The 27,807-nt window shown below is 37.3% G+C and overlaps 1 protein-coding gene across 1 annotated transcript in view; it reads right to left on the bottom strand.

The window, feature by feature from the left end:
• Positions 1 to 225: 225 nt before the first annotated feature.
• Positions 226 to 27,807, bottom strand: part of RIPK2 (receptor interacting serine/threonine kinase 2) — a 35,104-nt gene continuing 7,522 nt past the window's right edge. Inside the window, exons 2-11 of the mRNA XM_055431938.2 lie at positions 25,535 to 25,688; positions 20,902 to 21,057; positions 14,882 to 15,039; positions 13,877 to 13,926; positions 12,891 to 13,052; positions 8,083 to 8,168; positions 4,523 to 4,612; positions 3,194 to 3,287; positions 1,131 to 1,286; positions 226 to 587 (exon numbers count right to left, since the gene is read on the bottom strand). Of these exons, the coding sequence (XP_055287913.1) occupies positions 244 to 587; positions 1,131 to 1,286; positions 3,194 to 3,287; positions 4,523 to 4,612; positions 8,083 to 8,168; positions 12,891 to 13,052; positions 13,877 to 13,926; positions 14,882 to 15,039; positions 20,902 to 21,057; positions 25,535 to 25,688 (1,450 nt within the window). The 3' untranslated portion in view covers positions 226 to 243. The remainder of the gene's footprint in view (positions 588 to 1,130; positions 1,287 to 3,193; positions 3,288 to 4,522; positions 4,613 to 8,082; positions 8,169 to 12,890; positions 13,053 to 13,876; positions 13,927 to 14,881; positions 15,040 to 20,901; positions 21,058 to 25,534; positions 25,689 to 27,807) is intronic.

Genomic DNA, 27,807 nt, shown 5'->3' with positions numbered 1-27,807 from the left:
TAATTGAAACAAGTTTTAATTAACCAAAGAAGACAAAAATTGAACTATGCAGCAAAACACAAACTTTCTACTGTATTAATTTAAAAAAATACTATAGTATTATGGAAGGAGACTAATATTTATCTGAAGAAGAAACTGCATTAAAGTTTTAAATACTCATATGACTCTCATAAAAACAACATTATCAAGGCAAAAGAAATATAAAATACTCTTTTATACAGTGACTTCTTTTCTTGGAAATAGTTACTTTTTATGGCTTTTATTGTGAAAGAAATTTAAAGATGGTGATTGAGAAAGCACAAGTATTTCTGGGTAAGGTTGAAGACCCATTTGCTTATTATCTTTCAACTTTTGTACTATAACTCTGGCAAATTCTTCTCCTTGAATGTCAGTGGTATCCAACAACTGTCTGACTTTTGAGGTCCTCGTAGGTTTGGTACTAATGAGTTCATAGTCCTCCTTCATTATCAAATCTCTGGACAGGAGGGCATCTAGAGATTGGTTAAGGCAGGCTTCAGTCATCTGGCTCACAATGTCTTCCCTTTTACTCTGGATCCACTGTTGGGCTATACCAGGCTGAAATCGCCCTGTAGAAAAGCAATGACAGGTAAAAAGGTGGGGACAGATACATAGCTATGAGTAAAATCAGATGAAAAACAAAATAATAAGACATAAAATTAAATTTTTCTGTAATTATGCTAATATGAAATAGCACTATTTTGAAGGATGCTATTAATTTTCAGGAAAAATTCAGATATTTGGGTTCTCTCTTCCCTTCCCCTCTAAGAAAATGCACTGCATTTTCACTCTCTGTAAATCATGGAGGTAAACGTCACTTTTTTTCATATTTTTTTAAACATAAAGGATACTTGAATATTTGATAAATAAAAATATATTGACTTTAGTGACATATTAAGTCACACCCTCCCTAGACAGATGTTCATGGCATAACCATTTAGGCCTGTGTTCACATGTTAACACTCATGTCTTCAGGGACTGGGAGTGCTTTCGTACTTATGGTACATATATATCATACCGAAGAATACAAAACATTAAATAGCATATCTATTGAATCTACAGTTGTGAGGTAAACGGTATCATTTACAAAGCATTTCACAGCACATATTTACCTGAGTTTCCCTCAGCTGAGAGAGGATTCACTATTGCTAAAGAGCATGGGGCAGTCCTGTGGTCACAGAATGTGACCCGATGATCCACACAAATTTCACTGTCCCGACTGTGATTCACTGAACACTGACGCAGCTCAGAAAAGTCTTGAGTTTTTCCTATAAAACACAATATCTCCATTAGGGATAGGAGGGGTAGAATATTCCTATTAGCTAAAATATGAACGCCTGGATCACACAGAGGGTGGTATTTAATGTCTTTTAATTTTCACTGCATAAGCTCATTCATAAACCGAACTCACAAGTAAATAGTTTTTAGATCAAAAAGGTTTATGATGAATTTTTTTTAAACTACATTTCTGTCTGTGCTTGTCTGTCCTATATAAATTATAAATCATTGAATGTTACTTCTTTATATCATATTTTCTCTTGTGTCATCTTCCCCCTTCTGCACTTCAAATGCGTCCTGTGAATTTATATATATGTCTTTCCACAGTTTCCTTTGGCAGTCTTATTAAACATCAACATCTAAATGGTCACCTCCCTTCCCAAAGCCATGTAATTGAATTTTCTGTCTTCACTGAACTTTAAATCTTACATTTTCAACAGGATATAAGCCTCATATATGCTAAGCACCTCAAATTGTAAGAAGTTAAAAACAATTATTCATCTTAACTCTAAAACCCATTTCAACTCCTATTTCTGTTAACAGCACCAATGATCTTCCAACTAAACTTGTTCAAAGCTTTATCTTTATGTTCATCTTTTTTTCTCTACTCCCTCCTACAAGTGAAAAGTTGTGAAGTCCTATCAGTGTGTCCTCTGTAACATTTCTCACACCATTCTCCTCCTCTTATACTCCATAATTTCTCATGGAGTACATTAATAGACCAATAGACCAATAAGTCTCCTAACTCGGAGAAGGTAATGGCACCCCACTCCAGTACTCCTGCTGGAAAAATCCCATGGACGGAGGAGCCTGGTAGGCTGCAGTCCCTGGGGTTGCTAAGAGTCAGACACGACTGAGCGAATTCACTTTCATGCATTAGAGAAGGAAATGGCAACCCACTCCAGTGTTCTTGCCTGGAGAATCCCAGGGACGGGGGAGCGTACTGGGTTGCCGTCTATGGGTTGCACAGAGTCGGACACGACTGAAGCAACTTAGCAGCAGCAGCAGCAATCTCCTAACTGGGCTCCCCACCTTGAATCTCCTTTCCCTTCCAAAGTATCCTACATATTCCAGCCAGGATGAATCTTTCTAAAGCAAACAAGTTTATCATGTCACATACACCCCTGCTCAAGAATCTGCAATAGTTGCTTCCTACCCAAGCAACTGAGCCCAAATGCCTTAGCCTAGCGTCAGAATTCGTGGTCCTGATGACTCCACCCTCCTCATCCTCGATGACCTTTCGTTCACCGTCTTTGCCAGCTAGACCCAACTACTCACTGTTCTCTGGGTTTTCTTGCTTCTTTGCCTCTATGTAGTTCCTTTTGCCTGGAATGCCCATCCTTTATAACTATAGGTCCAACTTTCAGCCAGAAATAATTTCTTCATGATGACAACGTGGTGTAGTGGAGTGACATGAAAATATTTATCAAACAGACCTGGGTTCAAACCTTGGGTTTGCCAGTTTACTAACTATGTGATCCAGCAGTCTCGATCTTAAGAATCTGTAAAATGAGGAATATCTCCCTCACAAGGTTGCTGTGAAAGTACTTTGTAAAAAATGTTACTTTTCCACTATACCACCATAGCTCTACATCACTATATCTCGTACAGTATATTGCTTTTTATCTAATACTATGGTGACTTAGAAATATTTTTCTTCTTACAAGATATTTTAAAAAGTATCTTTCTCTAGTGTCTAACAGAATGCTTTTTATACGTAAATGTATTTGTTTAACATCCCATTTCTATTTCACATCTTTAGACTGTCACTTTAAAAAAAAAGTTCTGAATGCAAACAAAAGACACGTACCATACAAACCAGGACTACCTGCAAGAATATGATCTTGAAAGAAAACTGAAAACTTGTAAGTGATAACTGACTGAAAAATATACACACCAGATAAAAAGTGATTGTCTTGAGGAGCTGACAGGGACCTTGAGGTTCCAGGAGGACCACTAGTTTTATGGAGCTGAGAGGATCCACACGATTCCTAAAATAAATAGAAGATAAATTATTTATGTTAATGCAAAATTATTTTAAAAGTTATACAGCTTTAATTTCCAAACAGTTCTTGCTTTTGGCTATTATAAATAAAGAATCAAGACTAACACAAATTATACTTTACAAAATTAAACACATATATGAAATAACAAAAAGCAAAGTGAACTTGATTTATCAGGTCAATTGGGTGGGTGGGCAATAGTTAAATATACTAGAAATCATTATTTTTTCAATATTTTATATATAATTTACAGCTGATGAAAAACTTGAGATCTGTAACTCTGATTACCTAATACTGATTCAGATCAAATGCCTGTTTTCAAGCCTCAGGTTCCTTCAACATGGAGGAGCAGAAATTCATAGAAGAAGTAATACCGAACTTGGCTCCATTCCTAGCTGTGTCATGGAATTACTGCCTAACCTTTGACAAGGCATTTAAATAATCTAGTTCTCAGGTTCTTTCTGTATACCTATCTAAAAACGTGCATGGATGGGCTCAAAGATCCAAGAGATAGCATATGTGAAGACTACATACTGTGTTTTATGGTTCATTTTGAAGGTATTACTACTTTTCTGAATCTCCAAAGAGAACATATCTTATATGTTCCTAAAAGAAGGTATTAATATGAAATAGAAAGTGTTAGTCACTCAGTCATGCCCAACTCTCTGCAACCCCATGGACTAAAGCCCACCAGGGTCCTCTGTCCATGAGATTTTCCAGGCAAGGATACTGGAGTGGGTTGCCATTTCCTTCTCCAGGGGGTCTTCCCAACCCAGGGATTGAACCCGGGTCTCCTGCACTGCAGGCAGATTCTTTACCGACTGAGCTACAAGGGAAGCCCTTAATTCTGAATAAATGCTACTAAAGAAATCCCTCTATTTGAATAGCCACATAAATAGCATTTTCCCTTTATCCAATCATTGTAAGAAGTTAAGAACAAGGCACGTAGTACAGCTTATAGTGGCAGAAGTATATCAAAGATTTGCCTATGTACTACCCTGGGACAGCGGTTTTCACATAAAATGACAACAGGGACAGAATTCATGCCCAAGAAAGAAGTGAGCACTGTGATTTGATGAGATGAACCAAACTGGAGACTGCTGTCTTAAACTCCTAAAACCTCCCTGGACTTGAGCTTCTCATCTATAAAAGAGCAAGATAGACTAAAGGATCTTTCATATTCTTCTCACATTTTAAGTTTAATTAACATAATTTTTTTTTACCTCCTGTGGACCAGAATTTACAGGTATGTTCGGAGATAACTCCCTTTTCTTCTTGTCACTTAAGTGAACAGTTCTTGAAGCATTCTGTAACTGAAATACATACACACATACATGTGTTTGAATTAGAGATGATTAGAAAGTTATATGAGTAAAATACAATCTACTTAACATATTTTATGTTTATGCAAAATCAATGGAAAGAAAAGCTCAATCAGTTGAGAATATAATATCTAACTTAAAGGTAGAGATAGTGTAGAATAGAGGAAATAACTTTAGAGATATATGCTTTGAATTCTGTCTCATATTAACTGGTTACCTTGAACAAATTCATCCTTTAAAATGGAATGATATTTACATGCAGGATCATTCCAGAGATTGAGGTAATAAAGTACCTAGTTCAAACTAAGTACTTTATATATTTCAATTTCTGTGTATATCTATCCATAATTATTAAGCATTCACTATATTTTAGGCACCATGATTCTAAGTACCATTATTATTTCTATTTTAATGATAAGAAGTTGAGGGCTGGACTAAAAGTAAAGGAGGCAGAGTGACCTAACAGAATGATGGGGGCCAATCAGATCTGATTTAGAATGCCAGGAACCCTGTCTGATTCTGGGCATGAGACTTAATCTTAGTTTACTTATCTGTAAACTGGAGATGAGAATATCTATTTTTGTGGATTACTGTAACAAGGATTAGAAGTAACATATGCAGAGGCCCTAAGATTACTTTGTAAGCATTTGATAAATGATATCCATTAATAAGCTGATGATTTATTTAAATGCTATGCCTTTGTACTAAAATAATTTAGTGATTCACTCCTGTTTCTTTAAGCAAGGTTTGGATTAGTTGCCATCACTACTGAGTGATTGAAAAACAAACCCATCAGTCTGTTTTTCTTCCCCAAACCAACACAGTATCAGCTGCTCTACAGAACTTTAGAAATTGGTGGGATCCATACCCAGCCAAGGCTATGGTTTTTCCCATGGTCATGTATGGATGTGAGAGTGGGACTGTGAAGAAAGCTGATCGCCGAAGAATTGATGCTTTTGAACTGTGGGGTTGGAGAAGACTCTTGAGAGTCCCTTGTACCGCAAGGAGATCCAACCAGTCCATTCTAAGGGAGATCGATCCTGGGGTGTTCATTGGAAGGACTGATGCTAAAGCTGAAACTGCAATACTTTGGCCACCTCATGCGACGAGTTGACTCACTGGAAAAGACTCTGATGCTGGGAAAGGTTGGGGGCGGGAGGAGAAGGGGACGACCGAGGATGAGATGGCTGGATGGCATCACCGACTCTGTGGACGTGAGTTTGAGTGAACTCCGGGAGTTGGTGGATGGACAGGGAGGCCTGGCGTGCTGTGATTCATGGGGTCGCGGAGAGTCGGACACGACTGAGCGACTGAACTGAACTGATAGCCCTTCATTATGCACACTTAACAACTGTCTGCTCTGTAACATGTCTAAGAACTTTTAAGAGAAAAAAACTACTATTCATCTGTGTACATAATCTGACAGTATTTTGCATATAGCAGTCCAGTGAACATTTGTTAAACAGATTTTTATATAAACCTTTTAAATTCATCTTTAGATCCATTTCTGTTATATAAATCTTTTCTGTGCTTTTAAATTTATTAAAATATTTCTGATTATGTAATATAATTACAAACATCATTTTTCATAACTGATCAGTTAATTCAAATTATTTATGAGTCAGACCCTAGAAAGAAATACAATGAAATATGAAGAAAAAACTTTGATTCAGTTTTTACTATTGAAGCTATAAAAGATGCTATCCATGAAAACATGTATTATAGGAGCCAGTTCAAAGAAAAAATGAAAAAAATGTAGAAATTCAAACAAAACAACTCACCCCAAATGGTGATCTTTGTTTTCAGAAATTTCTTTATGAAAAATCTTATCGTATTAAATTTGTATTCTATTCTTGGCCCTGCCATTAGCTAGCTGTGTAGAGTGTTATGTGACTTACTTCCCTATACCTCAGTTATTTCGTCTGTAAAATGGAGATGATATTCTTTCCCTAAGAGTTTTACAGAATTGACGCAAAGATTCCAAAAAAAGAAAAACGTAACTAAAACAACCTGAGTGAAAATACTGCAACTTAAAAACACAGACTACAGACAGTAATGTTGTTATTAAATGATATTCAAGTATTTGAAAATATACACTTTAAATTACTTTATTTAAGAAGCAAAAATTTCTCCCCCAAATTAACAGTTTTAAGTATAGATCCTAGTATTTAAGTTGGTTGGGGACAAAAAAGGAACTGAACTGCTTCTCTTCCAGTTCAGTTTCTTATCATCAAGGTTGTAGGAAAGGTACAAGAAAACAGATCCTCCTATCCACCTTTGCTTGGCAGAAGAGCAGCAAGTTGTAAGGAGAGAAAAGGGAACTGAAAAGACAAAGCAAAAACAAACATTATCAGAAGTTTGTTTCTACTGAGAAGTGGAGAGACTGGACTGTTCTGGAAAAGACTACCTACTCAGAAGCAGGGAAGTCAATGAAAATTTATCAAACTATTAAAACACAGTTCCTCAAAACATTCAGGCACTAATATTGCCAACATCAACTTTAAGTTTGAGTGAGGGCAGTTGTTTCCTTTATGTACTTCCCTTTTAAACCAAAATTTTATGGTTACCCTTTATGTACTTCCTTTTTAAATCAAAATTATGTTAACAGATCCACAGACGGCAAGAGGCAAGCAATGTCATTCAGTGATAAATCAATGGTAGATGATGCCTGTCACAGCCTAAGAATTCGGCTAATAAATGACAGTTTTAATGATCATATCCCAAATGCTATTTCGTGAAACCCAGCAAGTGTTAAACTAAGCTGACTTTGTCCCTAGAAGACTGTAGTTGCTTTTTAAACAATTTTTAATAACAGCAAGAAAACCCTGCAGTAATAGGTCCCTTCAGTTGTTCTTCTGATTTACAAGAGCCAGAATGAGTAAATGAGACAACCATTCTAGGTAATTCGTATCAACTGCTACTTTGGCCCATGCAACATGGAGTGTCTGAGTGGGGAAAACAAAAATATACACAAATAAGCAATAAAATATTCACATTTTGGTCTCAATTATTAACAAAAGTTCTATAGCTTAATTTGGCAATAAACCTCTGAAAACCCCAAGAAACCTGAATAAAGGTAAGTACAATAATCCAGGCATCTTTTACTCTGTATCAAAACTTTTGGGAAATAAACACAGATTAAACAGCAACAACTGTGGTAATTTAGGGTAATAATTATACACAACAGGCATTCATTGCACATTTCAAATTTACATTTGATATATGGGAGGTCTGAAAATGTCTTGGAAATCTGGAGGTGGCTGTTTGAATGAAATAGAGAAGTTCTCTGGTGACAGATTGAAGACCGTATTCATACTCCCTAGTAAATTCTACAGCCTCACTACTGTAGCCTGTATCTGTGGAAGGTATAAAACTAAAGGAAAAAAGAAAAAAAAAAAACTAAACTAAAAGTCTCCACGATTTAAAGTTTTAAATTTCTAACATTTCATATGACAATTTACCTTTGTTTTCTTTAGCTGAATAACAGCTTCAAGAAAAGTTATCTCTTCAAATGTTCTCAAAACTGGTTCAAGTTCTATTAAACATTCTAAATAAGAAAAAAAGAGCTCAGGTTGTTTATAACCATTAAAATGAAAAACATAAATGCTAATATTAAGCGATAAGGCCTTAAGTCAATTTCTTCCCAAACTGATGACATTCAAAATCATTAGAATGTTTACTGCCAAAATAAGACTGTTTATTACAGGCATAAAGATAGATACATCTAAATAAAGACAGATCAACAGAATAAAATTGAGAGTCTAAAAATAAACCTCTGCAAGTATGGTCAATTATTTTTTGACAAAGTTGCTAAGATAATTCAACGAGGAAAGGACAGTCTTTTCAACAAATGTTGGATACCTACACAAAAACAGATTTTAGACTCTTACCTCACTACACAGAATTAACTTGAAATGGACTATGCACCATGGACAGAGGAGCCTGGTGGGCTACATACCATGGGGTTGCAAAGGGTGGGACATGACTGAAGTGACTTAGCATGCATACACGGACTATGCACCTAAATGTAAATGTAAGTGGAAATCTTCATTGTCTTGAGTTAGGCAAATAATTCCCTAGATATGTATCAGAAACAGGATCCATAAAATATCTTTGATAACTGGACTTCAAAAGAGTTGAAACACTTACATTAAGAAAAATGATGCATTAAGAAAAACAATGCTATTAAGAAAAATGAAAGACAAGCCCCAAACTAGAACACTTTTACCTATCATGGATCTGGTAAAGAACTTACATCTAGAATATAAAAAGAACTCTAACAACTTAAGATAAAGAACCCAATTTAAAACTGAGAAAAGGACTGAATTTCAGCAAAGGAGACATACAAATAGCTAAAAAGCACATGAAAATATGCTTAAACACCATTAGTCATTAGTAAAATGCAAATTAAAACTACAGTGAGGTATCACTCCATACTTACCCAAATAGCTGTAATTAAAAAGACAGACAATAACAAATATTGACAATGATGCAGAGAAAAGGAAAACCTCACACACACATTGCTGGTAGGAATGTATCACAATGCAGCTGCTTGGGAAAACAGCTTGGTGATTTCTTTAAAATGAAGGATAAATTTACCACACAACCAAGCAATTGCACTCATAGGTCAGGGAAATGAAAACATATGTTCACATACACATGCACATATGAACAGTCAGAGCAGTATCATTAAAAACAGCCAACAAGGAGAAACAGCCATAATTCTGCCATCACTACAGTGATATATAGACATGCTGCTCAAGGGAGAGGTCAGGGCTCCAGAAATAAAACTGAGCATCAAGATGGTAGAGATGGTATAAAAGCCATGGTTTGGACTGGATCATCTAGGGAGAAAGTGCAGATGGAAAACAGGAAAGAACCCATATTTAGCTCTAAGCCATTTTCAACAGTTAGAAACTGAGCAGAGGAAGGAAAAAAGAGAGGAAGAGATGATAATAGGGAGGGAAGCATGGTCTCTTGTGCCTTGGAAGCTATCAGGGGGAAAGTTTCAAGGAGGGAAGGAGTCAGCCAAGATTCTTCTGCTGAGAGGCTAATTGAGATTATCAACACTGCTTTCCTTGGCAACTTGAACAAACACAGCTTCAGTGGCAATATGAAACAGAAGATTGTTGTAAGTCTGTTAATAAATTAGAAGGGAAGAAGTACAGACAACAAGTATGGACAATTCCTACCAAGTGTTCAGATCCAAATGGAAGTGGAAAAATTAGGTGGCAGCTGAAGGATGATATGGGGTCAAGAAATTTTGTCCTATGCTGGGAAAGGTTGGGGGCGGGAGGAGAAGGGGACGACCGAGAGTGAGATGGCTGGATGGCATCACCAACTCTGTGGACATGAGTTTGAGTGAACTCCGGGAGTTGGTGATGGACAGGGAGGCCTGGCGTGCTGTGATTCATGGGGTCGCGGAGAGTCGGACATGACTGAGCGACTGAACTGAACTGAACTGAAAGATAGGATCTAACTATAACAGATCTGTATGACAGATGACGGAGCCGGTACACAGGCAGAGACTGGCAATGCAAGAGCGGAGAGAGAATATTAAGGAACAGAATGCTGGAGAGGAAAAGAATGGCATCCAGAGTCGATGAAACACCGCTGAGAGGCGTGTAAGAGCGCTTTTCTTTCCACTGTAAGAGAGGCAGTAGGACAGGTCAAGTACAGCTAAGTTGATGGACCTGGCAGTGGAACTATGAGGGAGTTCTCTCTCATGGTTCCTATCTTCTCAGTGCTCAAACATGGAACATGGGGTGTAGGAAGCTTAAGAAGGGAAGATAAGGTACAATATGCATTACCTGTCTTCTCTTCCTGAGTTCAGAATCTATTAAGAAAAGCTACACAATTATGACAGATGGTGATCAAAATACCACCTTTATTACAGATAAAGCTAAATGAAATTATGTCCCTTTTTAGATCTGTAGCATATGGGCTTACTAGTAATATTTTGCCCCTTCAACTGAGTTTTACTCACTCAGCTACAGGCCTCACCTGCTTCCGTATGGGGAAGCAGAAAAATGTATGCATCTTTTAGACAAGCTTACTTCCAAAAGTAGGAGAATACTGGGAATGGATTAGCTAAGTACACTTAGTTTTTCTCCAAAATTAACAAATGAGCAGGAGTGTTGAGGGGCAGACAGAAGCTGGAAATGTTCCTCCCATGCTTTTCTTCTTGGAGACTGAAACGGGATTTCATCTCCACTTTGGTAAAATAAAGGATGGGACTTATGCATCTCCTGCAGTAGTTCAAGATGATCATCTAGGACAGTAATTTTCAAACTTTTGGGCCTCCGAACTCTTCAAAATTATCCCAAAGAGCTTTTGTGTATGTTGATCATATATATTGACATTTACTATATTAGAAATTAAAACTGAGAACATTTTAAAACATCAGAGTATATGAAAATACATTACATTATCCCAATGATATCACTACACCTCATTTAGTCTCTGGAACTATTTTTCCAGAGGATGAGAGTGAAAAGGGAATATTTATTAGTTTGAAAAGTTTTGATTTTGTGAATCCTTTGTAAGTCTCAGGGACCAACCCCACCTCCAGGGGTCCCTGTACCACAACTTAAGAATAGGTGATATATGAGAATGTATTTGAAAACATAACAATGCTAAGTACTGTTTAGAGTTCAGTTTTAGCTATTAAAGAAAAACCAATGAATTCCATTTTCTGGACAAGATGAAGCAACACGGACCAATTCATTCTCCTGTCTTAAAAGCCCAACAGTCAGACAAAATGCATGAAACAGTGGGTATTAAGACACTGGATATCAGGCAACAAAAAGGGACAGTGATCTCTGAGTGACGAGAAATAACTGAGGTAAGCCTTACCATAGCCTGACTGCCCAAGCATCCTGCCTTGAGAGTTTCCAGCTATACTACAGGGATAGGCAAATAAGGTGAGCCTGGTGGGACCTCAAAGCTGAAGACACAGGGCTTAGAGTTAGGGTAGACCAAGGCAGAGAGTTTATGGGACACTGTAGGAAAGAGAAGAAGTACGCATACAGAGAACTCCAGAGATCTGCAGAACATTCCTCTCAAATATTCCGCAGCACTGACCAATGCAGCACGTACAACTCACTAAGCCAAAAGCCAGTGTTTTCAATGAACAATAGGGAAAAGCTAGGAAGTTTTTAGAGAAGTTAAGTGAGTCTTAGTCTTAGAGAAGAGAAAAAACTGGTAGTTGTTCAACTGTGTTCAACTCTCTGCAACCCCATGGATCATAGCCCACCAGGCTCCTCTGTCCATGGAATTCTCCAGGCCGGAATACTGGAGTGGGTAGCCATTCCCTTCTCCAGTGGATCTTCCCAACCCAAAGAATCTGCCTGCAATGCAGAAGACCAGGGTTTGATCCCTGGGTTGAGAAGATCCTCTGGAGAAGGGAATGGTTACCCATTCCAGTATTCTTGCTGGAGAGAAGTAAAGTAAGTTTTGACTAATGGCAAGATCTTCAAAAGAGCTAGAATCTTTAGGGAATGGAGAAGAAATTACAGTTAGAAAGTGACACTGGGGACAAAGGAGATATGTATTATCTCATATTAAATGGTGCTTGGAAACAAGAGAACATGCTAATCCATTATTACAGCAAATCTTGATTTTTTTTTAAAGTACAATGCTGATAAGCACTAGACAAGGTTTGAATGCAAAATATATTTCATTTTTTTTTTCTAGCTGGAAAGAAGATTCCCAGTCTACAGCTTCTCTTTCATTTTCTGTAGCATCTTTTGAAGTGCAAAATTTTTCAGTTTTTTTTGAAATTCAATTATCAAAAAAGTTTTTAATAGATCTTGTTTTTGATGTTATATATAAGAGCTCCTGGCTCAACCCAAGGTCATGAAGATTTTATTCTATGTTTACATTTAGGTGATGATCCATTCTACCTCTGAAATATATTTTAATTCTATCTGATGTTTTGATTTCCAGGATTGGTCTAGAGATTCTACTCTTGCCCTTCTCCGATCAATTTTTTTACATAGCAGCAAATAGCTCCTAAACTTAAATGTATCATGTTCTTTCTCTGAAAACTTGTATTTGGAATAACCTTCTAATCTTTTTATGACAGCCAACAGTCTCTCCTTATCACTTCAAACTCACCATCTCATATAATAAAAACAACTGAATAAAAAAAAACAACAAACTTTTGACTTCGTCATCTAACTTGTATGACTGTTCAAGGAATACTTTATTTATAGCATATTTGCTATTTTTCTAATTCAAAAGGTCCAGATTAAAACTGCACACTTACTTAAGAAAGATGGTCTTTCATCTGGATTTTGTGCCCATCCACTTTCTATTAGAGAGATCATAAGTGCTCGATGAGGTATATACAATGGCAAACTTTCTTCGTTAGTGTCAGGTCGATGTCCTTGTGATACACTATACATAATCTGCAAAGGATTGGTGACGTCTGTCGAAACAAATGAAAATATATTTCATTCATTAGAAGTATATTATGATCTAACATATTAATTACATTCTAAACTCAGATGAAAATCAGAGAATCTCAAAAACCTTAGGTATAGTTCATTACCTCCTTTTCTGTCAAAGGAATATATCCCAGCTATTCCCAGACTTACAGGAGGAGTTTATAGCTTCACCTCTTTAATTCTGGGCTTAGCCACGTGATTTGATTTGGCCAATGGAATATGAAGACAGCAGAGCAAAGCAGAGCTCAGCAGAGCTGAGTAGAACTAGCAGAGCCGAGAAGAGTCACAGCAACTAATCTAGTGTGAATAAGAAATATTATAAATGTTTAGTTTGTTAGCTACTGAGCTTTTGAGGTTGTTACACAGCAAACTGACCTAAACGAACCTCAAAGAAATAGACAACATTATCAGAAAATGTGAAAATTATTCTTCAATGTCTGCTGGTCTTTAGAAGGAGCACTAATTAAATTTTCATATAAAGAATTTTATAGGTGGAATGAACCTTAAAAATAAGAATTCAAAATTCTTATTTTGCAGATGAAAAAAATGAGGACTTAAAGAGATTCAGTGGCTTAATAATGGAGTTAATTACTATCAGAACAAAATGAATCTATATTTTTCTGATCCTTAATTCAGTATTTTCCAATATACACGGGATTCACATTGATAAACTGTTATAGTTTTTCTAGTGTGTTTTCCACAAAATGAATGGTAGACAGATTTAAAATAGGTGATCTTTATTTATATAGTTCGGAGTGTGATTTACCAACATGATGTCATAATAAGGAAATCAAAGTACACTTACCTTCAAAAGGCTGTTTTCTGGATAAAACTTCCCATGTAATAATTGCATAGCTGTTTAAGATAAAATATACACATAGTAACTATGCATAATAAACTAAATAGTATCGACTTTAAAAGCTGACAGTGGAGACACCATTTTTGAAAATAATACTGTAGTGAAATGCTGCTTAAAGAATCACTATATAGAACCAAGATGCTGAATATCTGTATACAGTTTTACTTTGAAAGGAAAATAATTCAATTTGAAAAATTAGGAAATTAGTATAATAAAAACAAAGTAACAGGCAAGGATAACTTGTGGATGATTCATTAATACTACGTCCTTTAATTACATGATTCTATTATTCACACAAAATAAAGAGCAATAAAAAAAACCTGTCTCATGTAGCCCTATTCTACTGACTTTTTTCTGGTGTGAGTACTGTCTCCTTTGGTAAAGTTAAATGTTATTCACACTGTTTCCCTCCCTCTCCCAAGGTCACATATGATAAAAGCCCTTGAATATTACAAATTAACAGAATAACAGACAAGTTTTAATATTTTTTAAGGATGTAAGAGTAGCTTAAAGCGACGCACCTTTATTTTTATATTTTTGTATTTTTTTGGCTGCTCTGCACAACTTGTGAGATCTGTTTCCCGACCAGGGATTAAACCTGGGTCATGGCAGCGAAAGCCTGGAAGCTTAATCATTAAGCTGCCAAGGAATTCCTTAAAGCAAGGCATTTTTAATTTGAAAAATATTAACCACTGCCTCTAATTTATTTTCACCACACCTATGAGAGAAGCATAAAAATCATACTTTTAAACTGTAGTTTCAAAAACTCTGACTGATTAATCTTGTGGAGAAGGAAATGGCAACCCACCCCAGTACTCTTGCCTGGAGAATCCCATGGACAGAGGAGCCTGGTCGGCTACAGTCTCCAGGGTCGCAAAGAGTCGGACATGACTAAGCAACTTCACTTCACTTTAGGCAAAGTTAACTCTGAGCAAAAGTCACACACTGTACCTATATATATCATGCTTGACAGAAGCCCGTGCTTTCTGTCCGGGCTCATAGTTTTCAGGTGGCATATAGACAATTGTCCCTCCTTCTGGTGCAGACTTACTACTTCGTGATTGTGAGAGGGACATCATGCGCCATTTTGATAAACCGAAATCTGCAATCTGGAAGGGAAAAGAGTAATTTAAATCCATGAATTGTTTGCCTTTCCTTATATTTACCATGCTTAGACATGAGACCAGAATAAATGCTATGTATATAAACATATATATTAATATTTTATTTCTATATATTCCACCAATTCTTAACAAATTGGATTCCATAGTGCTGAACCCAACCACTCTAGAAGCAACACAAACTGAATTAAGAGTTCAGCATAATATCACAAGTTTTAAAAGAAACTAAGATTTAAAAAATTAAACAGGAGTATTTTTTGCATTTAGAATAAAAGAACAGAATGAGTATATACCCACTTTATCATGTGCTTTCAAAATTTACCTATACCTCATAAAACTGCTAAACTACTCATATCTAATATGACTGTCACTGTGTATATGTTCTTCTTTATATGTGCTTAAAATAGTACTTTTATATTTTGAAATAAGTAAAATTCCATTAAAGTATAAGTCATTATTATGATTTTTGCTTACCACTAAAACAGTATCTGCTGACAGTAGTATCGTCAGCAATATAACATATTTATGTCCATGCCAAGTGGTACCTAAAGAATTGTCAGGGACAGATATTCTGTACTTTTGACATGTTCTTCATAGTTTACTTCACTTGGAAACTTTGTGCAGATACTACACAGTATTTTGTAACTATCTAAAATGTTCTAATATTTTTAAAAAGGGAGATAAAAATGTAAGAACAGAAACAATATTTAATGAACAAAAAAGTATAAGGAAAGCTTTGAAGACATTTAAATTACTTAGACCTTGCACTGTGCCATTTAGGAGCTGACAGAGTGGAATGAGCTCCATCCACCATACCATTTGTGTTTCAATCGTTTCACTCTTAAAATACAAGCTTTAACAGAAGAAATAATTTCTTTAGTGTTTAGATGAATTAGAGATTAAAAAATTATAGCCCCACTCCAAAAAGGGACACAGAACTATACAAATCTTTTATATATTACCATAATGAAAGGGTAAACTTAAGAAAAAAAATTAGAAAAGACCAAGAGAAAAAATGGTGCCATGACATGAAGAGCTAAACGTTATTTAGTCACTAAGTCATCCAACTCTTTTACAACCCCATGGACTGCAGCCTGCCAAGCTCTTCTGTCCAGGGGACTTCCCAGAAAGAATACTGGAGTGGGTTACTATTTCCTTCTCCAGGGGATCTTCCCAACCCAGGGACTGAACCCAAGTCTTCTGCATTAGAGGCAGATTCTTTACCACTGAGGCACCAGGGAAGCCCCACTCAGAACAGTATTTGACACATAATGGGTGAACCATGTGTGTTAGTATTATTAATGTTTTATATACAGGAATAAACCTCTAACGCTTGCTCTTATTCATACAATACCAACAACACAGAATACAGTTTGAGGGTCTTTAACCTAAACTTTTAGGTGGTATTAAGACTCTGGGCAACTGTATCCTAGTTACTCTTACTTGCCACTACAAACTCTTATTCCTCTCACTCTTCCTCTAAAAGCAAAAACAGTGCTCCAGTTACACACTGTAATAAGCATTACTATGAGAAGGCAAAGAAGGCTGAGTGCCAAAGAACTGATGCTTTCAAATTGTGGTGCTGGAGAAGACACTTGAGAGTCCCTTGGATTGCAGGGAAATCAAATCAATCAATCCCAGAAGAACTCAACCCTCAATATTCACTGGAAGGACTGATGCTAAAGCTGAAGCTCAAATACTTCGACCACCTGATGTGAAAAGCTGACTCACTGGAAAAGACTCTTATGCTGGGAAAGACTGAAGGCCAAAGGAGAAGGAAATAGACAGCATTGCCTACTCAATGGCCATGAATTTGAGCAAACTCTGTCAGTTAGTGGAGGACAGAGGAGCCTGGCCTGCTACAGTCCATGGGGGTCACAGAGAGTCCAACACAACTTAGCGACTGAACAACAACAGGCTCTTTTGTCTGAACCATAAATTGCAAACTACTGGCTGAATTCTGGTTTGAATACAGTGCTGCAGAAAATGTACTCTTAGTTTGCTTATGTGCTCCTTTGACTTCACATTTGTGTTTTGAAACCTTATCTAGAAAAATTAATCAGAATTCCCTTTATCAGTTAATTTAGTTTGGTTTTCACATGGAACTACATTTCTTCCCCTTCTCTATCACAACCACCATATACAAAAGACAAGATTCATTAAGTCTGGATCTTCCAAAGAAGAGAAAAAGTGAAAAATATGAGAGGGATACAAGTTCTATGGTTTCTTGAGGATCCTGAAATATTTGGCATTCAACAATGAAGACAGAAAATAGGAACTTTTCATTTCTACACAAGATCTTAACATTCATTTTAAAGAATCTGTTTAGTTAAAAACAGATGATAACACAACAAGAATTTATTGTATAGCACAGAAAACTATATTCAGTACCTTATAATAACCTATAGAAGAAAATAATCTGAAGAGTATATCAAATTGAATCACTTTGCTGTATAATTAAAACTAACATAACACTGTAAATCAACTCTATTTCAATTAAAAAATTTTTAAAAATAAGAGGAAATTAAAACACTTTGCTCATAAAAATCATCCCTAATCCTACCACCCTACCAGAATAGCTATTTTCATTTACATAATACTATCTGTCTCTTTCAATTTTATCATCAGTAAGAAGCTATGAGAAAGAACTTCCAAGCATTCTGGTTTCCACACAAGACTGACAGAATAGAGAAATCATACAGGGTACATATAAATATTTACTTCAAATAAGCCTATCATGGGTTCATTTATATATAAGGTGCTGATCGCCAAAGAATTGATGCTTTTGAACTGTGGTGTTGGAGAAGACTCTTGAGAGTCCCTTGTACTGCAAGGAGATCCAACCAGTCCATTCTAAAGGAGATCAATCCTGGGTGTTCATTGGAAGGACTGATGCTTAAGCTGAAACTGCAATACTTTGGCCACCTCATGCGACGAGTTGACTCACTGGAAAAGACTCTGATGCTGGGAAAGGTTGGGGGCAGGAGGAGAAGGGGACGACCGAGAATGAGGTGGCTGGATGGCATCACCGACTCTGTTGACATGAGTTTGAATGAACTCCCGGAGCTGGTGATGGACAGGGAGGCCTGGCGTGCTGTGATTCATGGGGTCGCAGAGAGTCGGACACGACTGAGCGACTGAACTGAACTGAACAGATACTGACCAGCAGACCAACAAATGTATTCTTTTTACAGTAGAAAAGTCTTGATTGATCTTAACTAGTAGTAAATATTTTTCTTCTAGATACTATTAATATGTTTTTGATTAACATTACAGTGAGAAAATTTACTTAAACTAACAAGGTGTGAGGTTCCATTCAATCTCATTAAGTACTTCAAGAGGTTTTTTTGTATTTCATTTAAATGGCTCTTTCAAGAAGACAGGTAGATAGGATAACTTAATTTTTCATGAGTTACGGAAACTCTTACTTTTAAAGGACATTTATAAAATAAAAACTAGAGACACACCAGATACATATAAAGGAGTGTCACTAATTTATAAGAACCGTATTAGAAAGGTCACAGTTTTGTATGTGCTAAGAGTAATAAAAATTAAAAAAAAAAAAAAAAACCACACACACAAAGCCAAACTATTTTAAATTCTATTCAGGTCAAAGAAATACTATGAAAAGGTATTCAATGAGAAAGAGAATGATCAATGAAAAAGAGAAAGTAGGGATCATCATCACCTATTGCTTTGCTTCTGTCTTCTCTATCAAGAATGGTTTCTGGACTGAGATGAAGAAAATAAAGTCCAAGGAGGTTGAAAAGTTTATAAAGCACAAGTCTCAGTTCATTTTACATATATTTCAGGTTTAGTTAGAATATTAGCAAATACCTCCACGGTGAGATAAAAGGTTACAGAACAGAGAATAGCATTTGTTTTGTTGAAGGTCTGTATGGACATCATGATCTGACCCATAAGGACAGCTGCAAACACAAAAGGTTCCAAGAAACTTACCACCACCATCCATACCCTCTCGCCTTTTGGTATGAAAACAGAAGCCTGAGTTCTAGCTTGGGTGAAGTGGTTCTTTGGGACAATCGGCCACCATTTTCTTGGTCTACTGGCTTTCCAACTGAAGTTGCTGTCCCTCGCCCCAGCAACTCATCTGTTGATTTACTGGCCCTGCTGCGTGGAGAGCAGCATAAAGATGGACACTTGGGAAAGCAGCCAAAGAAGGACTTTTGTGACACTTGTATGAAAAAAAAGGGAAAATGGGCTGTCTAACAGTTCTGTTAGGAGTATGCCAAACAAAAAGAATGCTTGTTCTCCAAAAGTCCTAATAAATAAAAGGCCTGATCCTGACCTGAAGGGAGGTTTCTAGCACCATGCTGTGTAGCTCTGATCTGAGCACTGTAATGGTTAACAGGTAATCATGACTTGAAGATACAAAAAGTAGCTAATTAAATTTGAGGATGATGCAAAGCTAAAAGACAAAGTTAAAAATCCTTGGACTACAGAAAAAGAAGGTCATGACAGCAAAAGCATGATCATAAAAGAAAAAAAATTAAAACTTTTGCTCTGTGAAAGACCTTGCTAAAAAGGATGAAAAGAACAAACTTTGGACTGGCAGGAAAGATCTGCAAACTATCAATACACATCTGATGAAGGACTTACATCTAAAAAATACACAGAACTTTTAAAACTCAATAGTAAAAAAGCAAAGAGTACAAGTAGAAAATGGTCTTAAGATCTGAAGACACACATCACTGGAAAGGATATAGAGATGGCAAATAAATAAATAACACTATTCAACATCATTGAAAATGAAACTTAAGATCATGGTGATACATCACTATATATCGACTAGAATGCCAGAATAAAAACTGTGACAATACCAAATGCTGGTGAGGGTGCAGAAAAGCTGGGTCTTTCATACACAGCTGGTGAAATGTACAATGGTGCAGCCACTGTGGAAAACAGCTAGTTTCTTAAAAAGCTAAACATACTTTACCATATGACCACGCAGTTAAACTCTTGGGCATTTATCTCAGAGGAATAAAAACTTACATTTGTTCAAAAAGTTGTACAGGACTATTCAATGGAGCTTTACTGTAACTGCCAAAGGCTAAAAATAACCAAACATCTTTCAATAAGTGAATGGTTAAACAACTCTAGTACACCCATACCATGGAATATTATTCACCAACAAAAAAGAAAGCAACTCTTGACACAAGCAAAGACTCAAACGGATCTCAAAGGCCTTATGCTAAATGAACAAAGCCAATCTCAAAATATACACTGCATGATTCCATTGTCAAAACAACAAAATTATAGAAATGAAAAACAGATTACTGGTTGACAGTGGTTAGGGATGATGGAGGCAAGGTGAACAGACTACAAAGGGATAGTAAAAGTGGTATCTTTGCTGTGACAGAACAGTGCTATATCTTGACTGCTATAATAGTTTCAGAACTTTACACAAGATAAAGTGAAACAGAACTACAAACTACGTATGTGCACTGTACCAGTGTCAAATTCACGGCCTTGAAATGGTACTATAATTATATGTGATGTAACCACTGGTAGAAACTGGGTGAAGGGTACATGAGAATTCTTTACTTTGCAACCACCTAAGAATCTCTAATAACTTCAAAATAAGAAGTAAATAAAGGTATACTTAACAATTTAAATTAAGAATATAATGACTGTATCTGAACCGTAGTTTTATCAGTATCTGTAGTCTAGGAATAACTAACCCACTGCAGCAGGAAGAAGTGGCACTGAATCAGGGGCCGTGGAAAAGGCAGAGACATTAAATCGGCAAGGTAGAAAAATTAACCAAAAAGTCTTTAAAACCATTAAACACAAGGATGCAGATAAGCTTTTTTGAAAAACAGTAATTACCTTAACATGAAATTCATCATCCAATAAGATGTTTTGAGTCTTCAGGTCATGATGAAGTAGAGGAGGATTCATATTGTGCAGGTAATTTACACCTAGGGCAATTTCATGCAGAATACGAAATCTCAATGGCCAAGGAACATCAGGATATTCGATTTTCTTCATATATATGAAAATAAATAAAACCAAAATTAGTGGCCAAATTTATTTCTACTTTGAAAATGAAATATTCCATGAGGAATACTATAAACTAAATATCTAGTATAACTAAGTATAGGGCAAAATATACTTATTTTATTATATAGTATCTATCTGACATTCTTTAACATCCTTGGATCTTATTTTCCTTATAGAGGAAATAATGACTTTACAGTACTAATATTTCCTTTTAGTATAAACTGGCAATGTAACTACATGGTATGGGGTCTTTCTCAATTGAGATAGTTTATTTTTATCTGTATAACACCCAGAAACATGTATTTATACTCTACATGTCTTCTAATTCCAGGTTGTTGTTCAGTTGCTAAGTCATGTCCCATTACTTGTGATGCCATGGACTGCAGCATGCCAGGTGCCTCTGTTTTCTACTATCTCCTGGAGTTTGCGCTCCAATTCATGGCCATTGAGTTGTTGATACTATCTAATCGCCTCATCTTCTGCCTTCTTTTGCCTTCAATCTTTCCCAGCATCAGGGTCTTTGCCTATGAGTTGGCTCGTCCCATCAGATGGTCAAAGTATTTGAGCTCAGCTTCAGTATTGGTCCTTCCAATGAGTATTCAGGGTTGATTTCTTTTAGGATTTACTGAATTGATCTTCTTGCTGTCCAAGGAACTCTCAAGAGTCTTCTCCAGCACCACAGTTCGAAAGCATCAATTCTTTGGGGCCCACCCTTCTTACAGTCCAACTCTCACATCCCTATGTGACTACTGGAAAAACTATAGCTTTGATTACATGGCCCTTTGGAGCAAAGTGATGTCTCTGCTTTTTAATACTCTAAGTTTGTCATAGCCTTCCTTCCAAGGAGCAAGTGTCTTTCAATTTCATGGTTGCAGTTACAGTCCACAGTGAGTTTTAGAGTCCAAGAAAATAAAATCCATCACTGCTTCTACGTTTTCCCCTTGTGTTTGCTATGAAGTGATTGGACTGGATGCCGTGACCTTAGTTTTTACAATATTGAATTCCAAGCCAGCTTTTTCACTCACCGTTTCGACCCTTATCAAGAGGCTCTTTAGTTCCTCTTCACTTTCTACCATTAGGGTGATATCATCTGCATATCTGAGGTTGTTGACTTTTCTCCCAGCAATCTTGATTCCAACTTGTAATTCATCCAGCTCAGCATTTCACATGATGTACTCTGCATAGAAGTTAAATAAGCAGGCTGACAATATACAGCTTTGTTGTACTCCTTTCCCAATTGGGAACCAGTCAGTTATTCCATGACTGGTTCCAAATGTTGCTTCTTGACCCACATACAGGTTTCTCAGGAAACAGGTAAGATGGTCTGATACTCCCATCTTTTTCCAGTTTATTGTGATCCACACATTAAAAGGCTTTAGCATAGTCAATGAAACAGAAGATGTTTTTCTGGAATTCCCTTGCTTTCTGCATGATCCAATGAATGTTGGCAATTTGATCTCTGGTTCTTCTTCCTTTACTAAATACAGCTTGTACATTTATAAGCTCATGGTTCACGTACTGCTAAAACCTAGCTTGAAGGATTTTGAGCATATCCTTGCTAGCATGTGAAATGAGCACAATTGTATGATAGTTTGAACATTCTTTGGCATTGCCCGTCTTTGACACTGGAATGAAAACTGACCTTTTCCAGTCTTGTGGACACTATGCACTTTCCAAGTTTGCTGACATATTGAGTGCAGCACTTTAACAGCATCATCTTATAGGATTTTAAATAGCTCAGCTGGTATTCCATCACCTCCACTAGGTTTGTTCACAGCAACACTTCTTAAGGCCCACTTGACTTCACAATCCAAGATGTCTGGCTCTAGGTGAGTGACTACACCACCATGATTATCCAGGTCATTAAGACCTTTTTTGTGTAGTTCTTCTGTATACTCTGGCCACCTCCTCTTAACCTCTTCTGCTTCTGTTAGCTCTTTGCCATTTCTGTCCTTTATCATGCCCATCCTTGCATGGAATGTTTCCCTTGACATCTCCAATTTTCTTGAAGAGATTTCTAGTCTTCCCCATTCCAGTGTTCATTTAAGAAGGCCTTCCTATCTCTCCTTGCTGCTCTCTGGAACTCTACATTCAGTTGGGTGTATCTTTCCTTTTCTTCCTTGCCTTTCGTTTCTCTTCTTTCCTCAGCTGTTTGTAAAGCCTCTTGGACAACCACTGTGCCTTCCTGGATCCTTTCTGAGATGGGTTTGTTATTGCCTCTTGTACAATGTAATGAACCTATGCCTATAGTTCTTCAGGCACTCTACCAGACCTAATCCCTTGAATCTATTCATCATCTCCACTGTATAAACATAAGGGATTTGATTTAGGTTATATCTGAATGGCCTAGTGGTTTTTCCTTACTTCAATTTAAGTCTGAATCTTGCAATAAGGAGTTCGTGATCTTAGCCACAGTCAGCTCCAGGTCTTGTTTGGCTGACTATAGAGCTTCTCCATCCTTGGTCGCAAAGAACATGATCTTTTTTGGATATTGACCATCTGGTGATGTCCATGTGTAGAGTTGTCTCTTGGGTTGTTGGAAAAGGCTGTTTGCTGAGATCAGCATGTTCTTTTGACAAAACTCTCTTAGCCTTTGCCCTGCTCCATTTTGTATTCCAAGGCCAACCTTGCCTGTTATTCTGGGTATCTCTTGACTTCCTACTTTTGCATTCTATATATAATATAGAAACATTACAAATGTAATGCCTTTATTTCCTGGTTCAGTTCAGTTCAGTCGCTCAGTCGTATCCGACTCTCCGTGATTCCACGAACCACAGCACGCCAGGCCTCCCTGTCCATCACCAACTCCCGGAGTTCACTCAAACTCATGTCCACAGAGTCGGTGATGCCATCCAGCCATCTCATTCTCGGTCGTCCTCCTGCCCCCAACCTTTCCCAGCATCAGAGTCTTTTCCAGTGAGTCGTCATCTGAATTTTCTTAGATGTTTTCCTAACTTAAACATTAATACAGCTTCCCAGGAAGATGAACACACTCAGAAGAAGTAGATAATCACTGAGGAAGCAGGTAGATGAGTGCTCAACTTATATTTTACAATTCCTTCCAGGAATTAGCAATGCCCCTTAGGAGGCTCCAGAATTTGGGTACCACAGTATCTACTGGGGTGCTGGGGTATGGGAGGAAAACATTAGAATCTATGCTTACATTCATTCAAAAAAAGGAAATTATTTTGTATCTTAATTGTTGTGTTTGTTACACAAATCTTATGCACTGACACTAGTCACTTTACTCTGCCCTTGTTTTAGATCGTGCCATCACAACAGAATGTGTTGCATCCTAAAATCAAGAGGAAGTCACTCCATGAGTGGTGATAGGGGCACCCATGCTCCCTCATTTGCTTATAGAACATTATGATGCACCAGAATTTAGGAATGCTCAATGACTGGATTTTACAGATTACGCTACTACTCAGTTTTAACTAAAGCAACCCTCACAAAACAGACCCAGGTATTTAAAAATATTTCTTGAGGGAAACTGTGGGCTAGAAATAATATTAATAAGGTCAAGCAAACAACAGTAGATGAATACACACATTTTGAGAATGAGGACCTCGCCCTGTCAAAGTTGTTTACTAATGGCTTTCATAGTTAAAGACAGAGTAATTACCTTGAGAAAAAGGTAATATGGCTCACGCCATTGCCTATTATTGGAAAAACTCGGGTATTTGATACTTAGAGATAGATAATTTGGCCTATTAATTCAGAACTTTGTGAAAGCTGCTAAGTCGCTTCAGTCGTGTCTGACTCTGTGTGACCCCATAGACGGCAGCCCACCAGGCTCCCTCGTCCCTGGGATTCTCCAGGCAAGAACACTGGAGTGGGTTGTCATTTCTTTCTCCAGAACTAATACTACTAACATTTAATTACAATACTAAATTGTCTTTAACATAAAATAAAAGCTGGTTTAAGCCAACAATACTTTGGCCACCTCATGCGACGAGTTGACTCACTGGAAAAGACTCTGATGCTGGGAGAGATTGGGGGCGGGAGGAGAAGGGGACAACAGAGAATGAGATGGCTGGATGGTATCACCGACTCGATGGACATGAGTTTGAGTGAACTCCGGGAGTTGGTGATGGACAGGGAGGCCTGGTGTGCTGTGATTCATGGGGTCGCAAAGAGTCGGACACGACTGAGCAACTGAACTGAAACTGTACAGTGTGCAGACTCTGTCTTTTCTCTCTCCTGCTCCTCTCCCACATATCCTAACCTGCGGGTACTGGGATTCAGTGTAAGCCTCAGGAACCTAAGCAGCATAATCTAGGTGACTAGAATGCAGGGTCTGGCTGCACAGTATTTTTAACAACACAAAAGCCAGAAATGGTAAAATTTTACCACTGCAACTGTTTGTCATTATTCTTATTTTGGCTCACATGTAAAACCAAAGCACTGTATAGGTTAACTAATAGAATTCCAGCCACTGAAAATGTATAGTACTTACCCTATGTAGGAGCTCATTTAATGATCCATTTGGCATGTATTCAGTAACTATTCCCAAAAATTCAGGCTCATTGCAAATTCCCAAAATTGGAAGAATGTAACTAAATCGAGCTTTGTGTAAAATTTCAGCTTCTCTTAAGACATCATTTCTTTCACTAAAGAAAAAAACATAAACATAATTATTTCAAAATAATGAAAAATACATAATTATCATGCCCATAATATTAATTCTGGATTTTTTTCATTCATTCATTAGCTTTTGACCTCATGTAAATTAGGCAACTTTTCTTAGTTTCTTCATATTTAAAGGAGGGATAATATCTACCCTACATATTCCATAGGTCTGTTTAGAGACCAAAATAACATATATAAACCACTGACAGAAAAAAGTGCTACACATAGATTAAAACTGTACTTTTCCTAGGAAAGGGAAAGAACACAGTGTTTGTTTATAAAGTCTATTTGTATTAAAATGACAGGTGCTTGGACTAATTATATAAGTTTCTGTTACATTAAAACGATAAAATTCTATTAGACTGTTACACTAAATTTTATGGTTGCATACCATATAAAAATTTTCTAAATATTCTGAATATTAAAACACTTAAATGTAGATTTTAATGACTAGATGATAATAGTTGCGTATGGGTCAATACTACTCAGAAATTATAGGCTGGAACTCAGGAAAAGAACACCAAGAAGAGATAAATGTTTATAACATTACTGGGCTAACTCTGGATTCCAGATTCATTTCCTTATTCAGTCATAAAAGAAATAAGTGTTGAACTTTCATTATGAATAAACCACAGTGCTCAGCCCTACGGAGACAATTACGTCAAAAAAAAAACCAAAAACCCCAAAACATAGTTTGGTGACGTCCCTGGTGGTGCAGTGGATAAGAATCTGCCTGCCAAGGTAGGAGACATGCGTTCAGTCCCTGGTCTGGGATGATTTCACATGCCATGGAGCAACTAAGCCCACGGGCCACGACTCCTGAGTCCACTCACCCCAACTACTGAAGCCGCATGCTCCAGGGCCCTGCAGACACAATTAATGAGGCCCTGTGCCACAACGACTTCAGCCAGTGCACCTGGAGTCTGTGCTCCACAAGGAGAGAAGCCACTGCAACGAGAAGCCTGCGCACCACAACTAGAGTAGCCCCCACTCTCTGCAAATAGAGAAAGTCCATGTGCAGCAATAAAGACCTAGCTCAGCCAAAGATAAATAAAGCAGTGTGTACATGTCAAGTAAATAAAAAATTAGATAAAAAAATACAGTCTGTGATCTCAAGCTGTCCAGAAACCATTTTAAGAAACATACATACTCATCGTGGTCTTGACTTGTACATTTCCAATGACTAGTGGGCAATGGCAAGCCACTCCAGTACTCTTGCCTAGAAAATCCCATGGACAGAGGAGCCTGGTAGGCTGCAGTCCATGGGGTCGCTATGAGTCAGACATGACTGAGCGACTTCACTTTCCCTTTTCACTTTCACACATTGGAGAAGGAAATGGCAACCCACTCCAGTGTTCCTGCCTGGAGAATCCCAGGGACGGGGGAGCCTGATGGGCTGCCGTCTATGGGGTCACAGAGTCGGACACGACTGAAGTGACTTAGCAGCAGTGGGCTTCCCAGGTGGCGCTAGCGGTACACAACCTGCCTGCCAATGCAGAAGACATGAGAGACTCAGTTCAAACCATGGGTCAGGAAGATCCCCTGGAGGAAGAAATGGCAACCCACTCCAGTATTACTGCCTGTAGTAATGATGAACACAGACACAAAAATCCTCAAACAAATATTAGCAAACCAAATACAACAACATACTGAAAGTTTCATACACCATGATCAAGTGGGATTTATCCCTGGGATGCAAGGATTCTTCAATATATGCAAATCAATGAATATGACAAACCATATTAACAAACTAAAAATCACGTGATCATCTCAATAGATGCAGAAAAACCTTTTGACAAAATTCAACACCCATTTATGATAAAAACTCTCCAGAAAGTGAGCATAGAGGGAGCCTACCTCAACATTATAAAGGCCATACATGACAAACCTACAGCAAATATTCTCAATGGTGAAAAACTGAAAGAATTTCCTCTCAGATCAGGAACAAGACAAGGGTGTCCACTCTCAACACTGTTTTCAGCATAGTTTTAGAAGTCCTAGCCACAGCAATCGGAAAAGGAAAAGAAATAAAAGGAATCCAAATTGGAAAAGAAGACGTAAAACTGTCACTGTTTGCAGATGACACAATACTTTACATAG

This window comes from Moschus berezovskii, chromosome 16, assembly GCF_049115385.1.
Source record: "Moschus berezovskii isolate FMDL1 chromosome 16, NW_MosBer_1.0, whole genome shotgun sequence".
Taxonomy (NCBI): Eukaryota; Metazoa; Chordata; class Mammalia; order Artiodactyla; family Moschidae; genus Moschus; species Moschus berezovskii.
Note: the sequence above shows the minus strand (reverse complement) of the source record. Positions and strands in the feature narration are given on the sequence as shown.